Source organism: Hipposideros armiger, unplaced genomic scaffold (assembly GCF_001890085.2).
Source record: "Hipposideros armiger isolate ML-2016 unplaced genomic scaffold, ASM189008v1 scaffold_608, whole genome shotgun sequence".
In the NCBI taxonomy this organism is placed as follows: domain Eukaryota; kingdom Metazoa; phylum Chordata; class Mammalia; order Chiroptera; family Hipposideridae; genus Hipposideros; species Hipposideros armiger.
In genome coordinates, this window is record NW_017731958.1 from 889998 (window position 1) to 902880 (window position 12883).

The following is a 12883-nucleotide window of genomic DNA, read 5'->3' on the forward strand; positions in this document are numbered from 1 at the left end:
CCAGAAATATTTCTCTGCAAGATAATGTTTCCTGTCCTCGACCCTGTTAATCATAAGTCTCCTCAACGGCACGTTTGCTTCCAAATATCAGAATCAATCTTCTTACCACCTGCCTTTCACTTTCACCAAAATGCACCTAGTCTCAGCTTTCCTACTCTTCAAGCTGTTTTTGGATTCTCTGATAGTGCAGCTATGCTTTTCATTGGTTTAACCAGCAACTTTTAGATATTTACTATAAGAAGGAGCAGTTAAGGGAGTGATACCTTGAGAAGGCAGGCAGAGTTTGCCACAGGCATTGTCCTTCAGTGGCTCTGAATGCCACCTTCTTTTCTGGTTCTTGCAACCTTTCCTAAGGTTATCTCAGATTCTTCATCACTAAGTAAGATTAGCTCTGAGATCCCATCCCCCTCCAATAGCCATTTTGCAAAAACATCTGCTACAATTTTACTCACTGTAGATTCATTGTTTCCCTTTATCTAAATATTTTTCTACATTTTACTTTTCAAGCCAGTGCTCTTGCTTTCACTCTCCTGGTTTTCCTCACTACTTATAAGTGAAACCTAAATGTTTTAGCATTGAAAATACAGTGCTTCATAATCATGACAGCCTTCTTACTAGTTTCTGCCTCCCCATAATTCCACAAAACTGCTTCCTTTTATGTTTTTTAATGTCCTGTTTATGTCTAAATCTTTCAGTGTGCCTTTCCCTCTGCCTAGAATGCTCTCTCCACCAGCAAAAAAATTATTTTAAAAATCGATTTAGCCTTAGTTCACTTTTAAAAAATTGTATATCACAGTTACAAGCTTTGTGGAAAAAAATATATATATACCAAATACTATAGTTTAGGGGGTGGTGAGTTCTAAAGTTAGGTGGTCTCAGAAACAGAGAGGACAGAGATCGGACAGATGAGGAAAGGTGTTATTTATTAAGGTAATGAATTGCTTCCTTTTGCCTCTCCACACTCCATTCTCCAGAGATTGACCCTCATGACTTACATCCCTTGCTCCCTGGTTTTCACTTGGGTCTGACCAACAGAGTCCTGGCAGAACGGTAGTGAGGAGTGAGCTCAGAATACTTATTCCCCCAGCTCTCTCTGTGTGCAGTCTCAGCTCTGATTAAGGTGACTCTCTCCACATCACTTTCTTCTTCCAGGTTCCAGGTTTCCCTAAAGCTTGAATTGTAAATAGTGCCTTATTAACCACTTCTTAAATTACCCTGATTTGATATGCGATTTATTTCCTTGTGGGATCCTGACTAATAAAAAAGCAAAAAGATTCTTGTGATAATCACCAGTTCTTTCTAGGCTCTTAAATACACGTTTCCTGTTTCTCTGTTCAAAATATAACATGCAATGAAAAAGTGCATAAAATACCACATGGCTCACTTAAACTACAGAGTATATTTACTCTCGGGAATGTAATTTGTTCATTTATTTACATTATGAATTCATCACTAAACAAATTATGGTGGCTGTTGTATTAGTTAGAAACATTCTGACTCCTGTATTTAGTGTAACTCTCCTGTAAACTATGTGTCTTTAGGATGCCAGGTACATTCCCTCCAAGAATTTAAGAAATACCCAGGTGAGGGGAAGTCAGCATCTTTGAAAACTACTGTAGTGTTTTGTTCTCTTTGGCTGGAGATGCTACAGCTGATAAGGCACCATGATTTCCCTGGTGATGCAGATTCCTAGATGGCAGAAAACTCCACTGTCAGAGGCAAAGGGGCACGTTTAGGGTAAAAGGGAGGAAGGCCTTGTGGTAATTGAATAGTCTGACTGGCAGGGATATTTAGCAATATCTAATTGATCATGGAACGAAAATAGATGGGTAAAATGCTAAAGTCTTATTTGTTTTGTATTTTAAAAATCCCTTTAGACCAGTGAAAGGAATCACAATCTGTCACCTAGTTCCCAAGACCCCTTGAGGGCAACTAACCCTAAAAAAGAATTCTACAGTAATATCTCTGTGAATAATCTTCCCATTGAAACCGAGGGTCCTTATGACTTTGATTAAATTTACTTTTAAATCCTAGCTCGAGAAATCATATCCCTCTCTCTCTGCTCCTCAGAGACCTAGCTTTTCTTTGGATAATCAGCAACCTCAACCTAAGTTACGTTTCAGCTCTTGAGCCCTAAGGTGAAACAATCCCCTGGCCAGTTTCCCATGAGGCTGAACACAGGGACTCTGGAAGAAGACCTCAGAGTTGTTCTCAAAATCTGAAGAAATGATTCATTATCCTTACCTCACCCCCGACCAATCAGCTCCCAATATGACGCCAAACCCCTAACCCTTCGTGTCTTGTGATTTTGCCCTATATATTCTGTAACCTACATGTCATCAGGGAATTTGGGCTTTTGAGCATTAGCCTCCTAGTCTCCTGCATGGCGCCATTTTTAATAAAATAGCCAGTATTTCTCCACTGCAATTCTTGGTGTTGTGTTTGGCTCTGCTAGCACTGAGTGGACGAACTCTTTCTGTTCTATAACACTAACCCTCCACCCAAGAGACTTTTGGATACTTATCAAGGTAACTTCACACTGGGAAGAATGTGCTGACTTTTCAGAATTTATTAGACACTGGTTCTAAACTAATATCAATTTCTGCAGGCATACATAGAATGCCATTGTTTCATCAGACAGAGTGGGTTGGTGCTTTAGCATATAACAGATGATAGGTTGGATCACTCATATCCATTCCCACTACTTTCCCTACTATCTTCCTCTACTATTAAGACTAGGAATTAAATAATTTCTCAGTCTCCTCTGAATCTGAGCATGGCCAAAGAGGTGTAGGTAGAAGTCCACATGAAGGGCGTTCTTTCCTAAATAAAAAAGCAAAGCCTCACTACAGAAACTCACTAGTGTTACAAACGTCATTGAATGCTGACTCCTTTATCTTCCAAATCTAAGTGTGTCATCAGTTCAGTTTAGTCCTATCACCAGAATACCTTTCAGATCCATTCTTTTCTCACTGCTACTACAGTTTAGACCTTTACTATATACAGAGGATGGCTGAGCCCATCTGAGATAAAGCACTACAATCCTTCTTATTGAAACTTGATGTAAACTCACAATCTTTTTTCAATACATCGCACAGGCAGGCACTATCAACCCTTTAAGCTGGAACATTTAATGAAATCCATTTGCCATGGGTGGGCTTCTGATCAGTGCTTCCAAATTGATTTTCTTGCCTATATCCTTTCCTCACTCTAACTATCCCTATGCTACTGGTTATGTGAAACACACCACTCCCAATCCTGAAAACATTGCGTCCTGTCTCCAGAATAAATTTCAAACTTATATGTCATTTACCATTTTATTAAAGTTCTATTTAGTTAGCACCCAGTACAGGCCAAGGTACTGTTCCAGGCATAGTGGTGAAAAAAAAGTCATTCAAGATTGGTCATAATTTGGTAACACCAGATCATTCTGTTTTCATTTTACATAATATCTCATATATTCCATGTTTCAGTATATATATATATATATATATATATATATATATATATATGTAATGATTCATGACCCTTACCTCAACTCTAACCAACCAGCTCCTAACATGACCCCAAACTCCTAACCCACAGTGATATATATATCACTACTTTGCTAAATCTGCAATTTACTGCCTTTAAGTCTCTGCTTGCCCTGTTCTGCCCAAAGAAGTTTAAGTATAATTAAGTTCTCTTTTACAGTACACATTACGAGACTATAAATCATTCATAATACTACAGTGCTTGGTTTTGCCTTCACTTGACATATTCAGCCAGCTAACTAGCAATGAAATAAGTAGGCTCAGCTTATCCCAGCACTAAAGATTTCTATAGGGGTTCTGCTCATCTGTCTTCATCTTCATTTGCTGCTGGGAATAAGTTACCTTTCCAGAGAACTCGAGGTTTACAAATGATTTTTTATACATAATCCCATTTTAATTTTAGACCTCACAACAACTCCAGGATATATGTAAAGTTTGGCAGGTAATAATAAAACCAGGTTTCAAATTCATGCTTTCTGAATCAGTCTTATGCTTTTTACCTTTATAATAGCTTCCTTTCCTCACTAATCTCCCTTCTAGTCATCACTACTTCCCTTAGTACTTTCCAATATTTCCTACTGTTTCTCTCATTTGCCAATTTTTTCTTTTCACTCTACCTTTATTTTCAGATTCTCTTCAGATTACCTTCACTTATTTAAATTTTATTCCATAAGCAATGCATGTTGCTCATTTCTGAAAAAAATAGAAACAGCGGAATAGTATGCTGAAAATAAAATAACTTCTTTACCCATGGTTTCCTATCATTAACATGTTGGTGTCTATAACTCCAGTTCTATTTTCTGTGTACATAGATATTTGATAAATAGGGACTCTGTAATTTGTAGTTAGGCTCTTTAACACATTATGAACATTGTCCTGTGATTAAAGTATTTCACACTTTAATGACTAAATGATATGGGATCTATTGGGTAAATATTTCATTAAAATATTTTTCCCCCCTCCAGCCTGCCGAGTGGCGTGTTGGTTAAGAACTGGCGTGGGATGCTAGAGGCCCCGGTTCGGATCCCACATATGAGGGCCAGTGACACTGCCCTCTACAGCTAAGATGCTGAACAACAGCTCAACCTGGAGCTGGGCTGCCGTGAGTCGCCGGTGACAGCGTAGGCTGCAGCCCCTGCTGCAGTGGGTTGCCATGGGCTACCGTGTGTAGCCAGCAGCCAGTGTGAGCGGCCATCCAGAAGCCGGCGACTGATCTGCCTCACCTGGGAAGAGCGCAATGATGGTGCCAACTTGGGCCAGTGAAGCAACGTCCTCCACAACTAGACTGAAGAACAAAACAACAGCAACTTGTCTGTTTCCCTTCCCCCAATTCCCCAGCACTGTTCCCATCCCCCAATTCTCCAATAAAAATCTTTAAAAAAAAAACCAAAAACAAAAAAAACTGGTCAGTGATAAAAGAGGTGAAAAAGAATGAAAATAGTCCTCAATTCTAATACAGTGTATAAACTACAACATAGAATCATAGAATTTTAGAATAAGATGAGACCTTAAAAATCATCTAGTCCAGCCCTTACATTTTAGAGATGAGAAAACTGAGACTAGATCTGACAAGTGGCTTGCATAAGGTCACACAGCTACTTTCCTGTAAAGCTAGAACTATGTAACACAGGTCAATAGAGATAGGTCAATATTATACCAAGCATATCAAGTAAAAGTGATCAGTCAAAATTAAATATTTTTTTCCATTTTAACATATATGGAAGTTGGAAAAATAGGACACCTCTCACACATCTACAGAAATAAATCCTTTTATTTTATAACATTCCTTTTCTTTTTAAAGATGCATACAGTACTTGTAGCCCAAGAATTCTGAGAAAAGCTATAGAATACCTGGCACTATTTTTGAGAATTACACAACTGGGCAGCAAAATAACACCTTTATAAATGTCAGGGCATATAGAAATAAAATTTAGTGTTTGCACAAAAAATAGGGAAGTTACATTCAACACGTTTTCTTAAACGTGCATTTAAAATGTTTAAATGTTTCTTAAAACTTTGGTCATCATGCTTTATTATAACTTGTTAAATTTCACAATTATGTAGGTGATTAAACCCAAGTGGTAAGCAAATATATCACATGAATACAAAACAGCATAAGCAAGCTAATACTGCACAATCATATTAGCGGACTGATTGGAGAAATACATGTTTTTCACAAATAGCACACAAAACTTTGTGATAACATAGTTCAATGACTTTTCTTCCACTTCATAAAGTAAGACTGAGTAATGAGACATAGCAGAACATGATTACATAATAAAAAGTATATTTTTAATTACAAATCTAATTGTACATATAGGGCAACAAATTGCGGTTTCTATCTAGGATAGTGCAAATGAGCAGGACTTTTCTCAAAAATACTAAAATTGGACTCATTCCACGTGCCTCAGATTTCAAGAATATTAGGTTGTGTTAATTATTTTAGGTTTTTGTGTGATGGGTACAAGGGGTAGGGTTGATATAGGACAGATGTGTACTCAGAGGCTGAGAAGAAAAATAGCCATTGACTTAATTTACTAAATGAGAAGTGCAGGCACTGAAAATGTAACTTCAAAAAGTTCCATTTGTCACCATGTAAACAGTTTTGTTCATCATACCATATTTCATGAAAGATTCATAATTCATTTCAAATTGTCATATCGAGCAATTCCTCTAAACTCTTTTTGATATGTGGTGGCTGAGATGCAGCCTGGTTTAACAGATTCTGGCCCATCTGTGCAAAAAGTGCTTTTGATAATTTAGCTGTGGCTGTTCGTATATTTCCTCCCGCTCCAGGCAGAGAGCCACTATTTGTCATGTTCCCTAAGAGATGCCATAAAACAACCAACACTTTCTGTTCTGTGGCATGGGGCTTCCTTTGATAGAGTTCCATAACGATATCTGAAACACAAAAATGTGGTAAACATTGAGGCGTTTAAAAAAATTAATTCAAGATCTGCTAATTAAAAAGCATATAAAATACATATTAAACTTCTCCCCAATGACATTTTTCTAAAATGTTAGGCATCTTAAAAGTAGTAGGTCAGAAACTTTCCTCCCAAAGATTGGGACTGTAACCTATTAGAATTCCATATATGATGATTAGTTCAGGCAAAAATAGTAAAGGCAGGAATCAAACCCCAAATTCATCTCAATGTTTTCCAAATGCAGTTTATTAAAAATTTATACATTTTCGACCCATGGACCTTTTATCAAACACATAATTTGAAAGAGAAGTTTTCTATGAAAACTAGTATTTGATTTTAATTCTTTTTATTTACCCTGTTTATTTCTACTAACAGGCAGACTAAACACTGGAAAAAAACGAATAAAATTCTTTTCAAGATAATTGTTAGGGTAAAAGTCTTAAAAAGTCCTCTTGTGGATCATTATATAATTTATTTCTACTTCATAGATAATGATACTGAATTTGGTAGCTATACTAAAAATAAAATTTAATACCCATCAGCTTATCCTTAATTAACAAAACATTTCTTTAGAAATAACAATTTAAAATATTTACCAGCAAGCTTTTCAGTCATATCCTGTTTTGCTTTTCCATTTAAAAACTGAGCTTTTGTGCAAAACGGCTGTAGAAGTAAGTAATTGTCTAAACAAAAAGAACACAGAGACATGTCTTAAGAGTTAGATCTTAGTTATGTTCCATTACATAAACATAGCATTGAAAGGAAGAAATATGAAAATGATTGCAAATGTGTTAAGGAGATTTTTTAATCTACCTACTTAATCACTATTTAAAATTCTCTGTAAAACCTGCCTATCTCCTAGGTATCTTACTCTAAATAATAGAGTACTATAGAAGTTTATAAAAAAACAGAAAAGGAGAATTGCTTTTTTGGGGGTAGTTTTTATCTTCTCTAATTTTTCTATTCTATCACCACAAAGATCTCCCTAGTGCTACCTCTTGAGTCACATGCAGTCTCTCCTTCTTAACTGCCCCTAAACCCTGACAACTACTAATCCGATTTCCATCTGTGTAATTTTGTCACTCTGAGGTTATACAAATGGCATCCTACAGCATGTGACCTTTTGAAACTGGCTTTTTTCACTCAGCATAATGCCCTTGAGGTCAATCCAAATTGTGCTGTGTATCAACAGTTCAATTTTTTTTATTACTAAGTAGTATTCTATGGTATGAATGCATCAGTTTGTTTCACCATTAACCCACTGAATTGCATGTAGGTTGCTCCAGATGTTGGCTATTACAAATAAAGCTGCTATTAACAATCGTGTACAGGTTTTTGCAAGGACAGTTTTCATTTCTCTGGGATAAACACCTAGGAATGCAATTGATGGGTTATATGGTGACTGCATGTTTAATTTTAAAGAAGCTGCCAAACTATTTTCTAAAATGGCCATACCATTTTATTTACATTGTCCTGCAATATATGAGAGATCCAGTTTCTCTGCAACCTTGTTAGCATTCGCTGTTGTCAATAATTTTTATTTTAGCTGTTATACTTGCTACATTGAACATTTGTGTCCCCCACCAAATTCATATGTTGAAACCATATCTCCAATGTGCCAGTATTAACAGATGGGGCATTTGGGAGGTGATTAAGCCATGAAGGTAGAGCCATCATGAAAGGGATTAGTGACCTTATAAGAGAGCTCCTTTGCCCCTTCTGCCATGTGAGATGGCCGACTATGAATCAGGAAGTGGGCCCTCACCAGCCACTGAATCTGCCAGCACCTTGATCTTGGACTCCCCAGTCTCCACAACCATGAGAAATAAATGTTTGTTGTTTTGAAGCCATCCAGTCTGTGGTAGTTTGTTATAGCAGCCCTAACAGACTAAGATACTTTTGTAGTGATCATGATATAATTTGCATTTGCATTTCCCTAGTAACTAGTGATGCTGAACATCTTTTCATGTCTTTATTTGCCATCCATAAATCCTCTTCAGTAAATTGTTTCTTCATGTCTTTTGCCCATTTTCTAATTGGATTGTTTTTTCTTAATGTTGAGTTTTGAGAGTTCTTTATATATTCTAGATATGAGTTCTTTGTCACATATGTGGCTTGTAAGTATTCTGTCCCAATCTGTAGTTTGTCACTTTATCCATTTAATAGGGTCTTTTGCACAGCAAATGATTTTGATGAAGTCCAATTTATCAACTTTTATGATTATGTTTTTAGTGTCAGGCTAGCAACTCTTCACCAAGCCCTAAGGTCCTAAAGATTTTCTCCTATGTGATCATCTTCTAAAAGTTTTACAGTTAAGGTTTTCATTTAAATCTATGATCCATTTTGAGTTAATTTTGTATGAGATGTCAGGCTGAGATAGAAAAAAAACCGGAACTCAAAAGTCAAAGATAAGGAAAGAAAAAGTCAATTTAATGGGATAACATTTAATCACTAAAAGTAAATAAAAATGCTACTAACAAAATGAAAAAATTTTATGACAACATTAAATGACAAAAATTGAATAGCTAGGATTTCAGCATTATAAAAAATATGTAGAATTAGAAAGTGCAGAAGTAAAGTAAAAGAAATTGGACGCCAAAGTAAGATTTCTTACCCACATGCTGACTCAGTGCCTGAATAACATTTGTGGCAGCAGCATAGATGCCTGGATTCTTGGAATTCAGATTGTTATCTACTATTGCTGGAATTAGCATGTTGATTACAGGAGATAAGCTGTCTCTAAGCAAAGGAATCATTTTGTGCATTGTTTCTAGAGCCACCAGATTTACTTTACTATTGGAATCATGAAGTCGAGATTTAAAAGCATCAAAAATCTGAAAGTAAGTGGTAAATTATTTAAAGTGAGATACTGTTTATAGCAATTACATTTAAATTCTCTTTGGCATTTCACAGTAGTATTTCTCCTTTAGTATACTATTTAAACACACACACACACACACACACACACACACACACACACACACACACACCTTATTTAACCTGAATTTAGAAAAATAGGAACTTTATAAAAATTTGGATGATAAATCTCAGTGTCAAATTTTCTTATAGCAAAAAGACAAGGCTTCAAAAATTATCCCAAAAGACATCCTAATAAATTAAGTTTGAGAAATTTGACTCAGTAGACAGATGGCTTACTGTAAATGTGATAAAAATGCTGTTTTCTGAAAAGCGTAGGTTAACTTAGCTAACTCTAAGAACTTAAGAAAAGTTTCTATTTTTATTTATAGCAGAAGTAGACATGAACGTTTTACTGTAGAGATTTTAGCTTATGTTTCTTATGAGAATTTTGGATGCAATTTCAGAGTTAAATTTTTATTATTACCTCAATCTAATTACTTTAACAATTATTTCTTGCTCTTCAGAATTCTTAACTTTCATAAATAAAATATATAATAAAGTGAAGGCTAAGCAATTCTCATGTCACGTCAGGTGAGTCAAGAGCTATTCTCTGAGGCTGAGACTATTAACTAACAATTCCTGATATATATAATTTTTTCATGTTAAGAATAATCTTCCCTGGGCCGGCCATGTGGCGCATTGGTTAACAGCTGGCTTGGAACACCAGCTCTGAGCAGCAAGGCCCCAGTTCGGATCCCACATGGGCCAGTGATGCTGCGCCCTCTACAGCTAAGATGGTGAACAACAGCTTGATCTGGAGCTGGGCTGCCGTGAGTCGCAGGCGATGGCGTAGGCTGCAGTGGGGCTGCAGTGGGCTCCCGTAAGCTACCGTGAGTAGCTGGTAGCTGGCGTGAGCTGCCAAGAGCTGCCGTGAGCAGCCGGCGACAAATCTGCCTCACCAGGGAAGGGCACAATAATAATACCAACATGGGCCAGTAAAGTGATGTCCTCCACAACTAGACTGAAGAACAAAAGGACAGGAACTTGTCTGTTCCCCTCCCCCAATTCCCCAAATCTTTAAAAAAAAAAGAGTAGTTTTAATATGTTTGCCAAGTTTAATGCACATAATACTAATTTTAAATAGAATTTAATTAATAAATTACTAACGAACTAAACTAAACTAAACTGTGATGAAGCATAAATAGTCTATGCTCTAATACCACTAACATTTTTACTATCTCTTTCTATTGTTTCTTGTTTTCCTAAAGGTAGATATATAAATTAGTATATTTAGATGTCTACACCCTACATCTATATGAAAAATTTTAATATCTATTCTAAAGTAATACCAAGTCTCTTAAATCCTCTGCTTTTTAAAATACTTATTGATTCACTCAACATATATTTACTGTATGCCAGGTTCCAAGATCTTTCAAGGAGCTACCATAGTGAGAGGATTCATACAAATAAGCAATTATTTTCTTACTTATTTTTACCAATTACTTTGAATTGTTGTAGAATATTTTTAAAAAAGCTAAACCTAAGTAATCCATTCTTTTCACTGTTTATTTTAAAACTTAAAATAATACACATAAAATGCTAAGATTTAGGGCAACTTTTTATATTAATAAACTTTATTAGCCATCGATTGAAAATGAAAATTAATTTTCCACATCCTTACCTTCACAATGTTCCCAACAACAAGTTCCTGATTGTTTTCAGTATCTGATAAAAGCTGCTTGATCCCACTAATACGGTCACGAAAGTCTTTTGCATTCAATAAACCGGTTATGACTTTAATATACTCAGCACTTTCTAAGGAATTACGGGGAACTGATTTTCTGGTGACTTCACGAATTTCAGTTGCCTCGCTAAAGTAAAAGAGAGGTAAATTTAATTTCATGATTAATTTCCTATTAAAAACATGTTAAATAATTCTCATTATATATTCATTTTCTAAAAATTCACAAAATGATCTATCCCATAGCCACAAATACTTGTGTTGGCACCCTCAAGATCTCCCCGGGGTTTGATGATTTGCTAGCAGGACTCACAGGGTTCACCATGTGGTTTTATTTATGGCTAAGATATATCACAGCAGAAGGATAGGAAGCAAAATCAGCAGAAGGAGAAGGCGCATGGGTCAAAGTCTGGAGGAAACTAGATGCAAGCTTCCAAGGGTCCTTTCCCACTAGAGTCACACAGTACAAACTTAATTCCTCTAGCAACAAATTGTGACAACACATGTGAAATGTTGTCTTCCAATGAAGCTTATTAGATAGTTAGTGCCCAGGGTTTTTATTGGGAGCTGGTCGTGGCTGGTTCTCTGCCTAGGAAGTTCCACAATCCCCGACTCCCAAAAGGAAAGCAGGACTTCAGGATAAACCATATTGCTTGCTCAAATAATTTAGGAACAGTAATCTACGAGTATAACCCACAGAATAAAATAAAAATTATTAATCCACAATAATAAACCTTTGAATAAACAAATATGTGCAGGAAAAGTAGCAGTTTTTCTTTCCAGAAAAATTCAACTCATAAATGTAGAATAAGGGAAAAAGTAGATCACCATTAGACCAAAAAAAAACCACGATAATTTCTATCTATCAATGGTTGCTAAAATTAGTGTGCAAATGTATGATGAGAAATAGACTATTTCAAAGTATGCCAAGATAGCTATTATTTACAAAGGGGAAAAATAGTAATTTTGTGGTGAAGAAACCCAGGAGAAATCACTTTCACCTAGTGATCAAGGTTAACATTTAAAGTAATAAGACATAAAATAACATCATCCGCCTTGCAAAATGATGCACTGAGAAGGACACAACATCATTTTTGTAGTATTCTTGTCAAAACTGCATAACCTAAACAAACTGTGAAAAAATATCAGATAAACCCAAACTGAGAGACATCTACAAAATAAATAACTAGCTAGTAAAGTATTTAGAAAAAGCCTGAAACACAGTATACTCTCAATAAATTTTAGAAAAGCATTTTTTTGTTGGGTGTGAAAAAAGATTTTTGACTGAAATATCTGATCCAGGATCTTATGTGATTATATCTTAATGTGGGAAAACGGCAGATTCTGATTTAGGCTTGGATTTAGGAGTACAAGATCTTGCATTTCCAATAAGCTCCTAGGTGATGCCAATGTGGCTGTTCCGTGAACTGTACTTTGAATAGCAAGGTGCCCAAAGCATATATTGTCACATGAATTTTCCTCTTTTATAAAATTTACTATTTTAGTTTATAAAATATTTCAAAGTTATACAAATACAGAAAATATAATATACTTACATACTCATACAGTTTTAAAAGAATGTTTAAAATATACTTAAAAATATACCAGAGATCATAATACTTTTGAAAGATATTTTTTAAGTTATATTAATATAATCAATCTATTAAATGTTGTTAGAGCTTAAACAGGTGAGACAACTGCATATACAATTATATTTATAAAATTTTTTAAATTATTTTTTATTATGAAATACACATTTTTTAGAATTAGTTTCAGCTGGTCAACACAGTGCAATAGTTATACATTTTACCCCTTGAAGTGAC

At 35.5% G+C, this 12883-nt stretch overlaps 1 protein-coding gene across 2 annotated transcripts in view; it reads right to left on the minus strand.

Moving 5' to 3' along the window:
* Positions 1 to 5286: 5286 nt before the first annotated feature.
* Positions 5287 to 12883, minus strand: part of TOGARAM1 (TOG array regulator of axonemal microtubules 1) — an 88680-nt gene continuing 81083 nt past the window's right edge. For both annotated transcript variants that reach the window (XM_019624793.1, XM_019624794.1), the window contains exons 19-22: positions 11001 to 11190; positions 9075 to 9294; positions 7057 to 7143; positions 5287 to 6434 (exon numbers count right to left, since the gene is read on the minus strand). In XM_019624793.1, the coding sequence (XP_019480338.1) occupies positions 6181 to 6434; positions 7057 to 7143; positions 9075 to 9294; positions 11001 to 11190 (751 nt within the window). In that variant the 3' untranslated portion in view covers positions 5287 to 6180. The remainder of the gene's footprint in view (positions 6435 to 7056; positions 7144 to 9074; positions 9295 to 11000; positions 11191 to 12883) is intronic.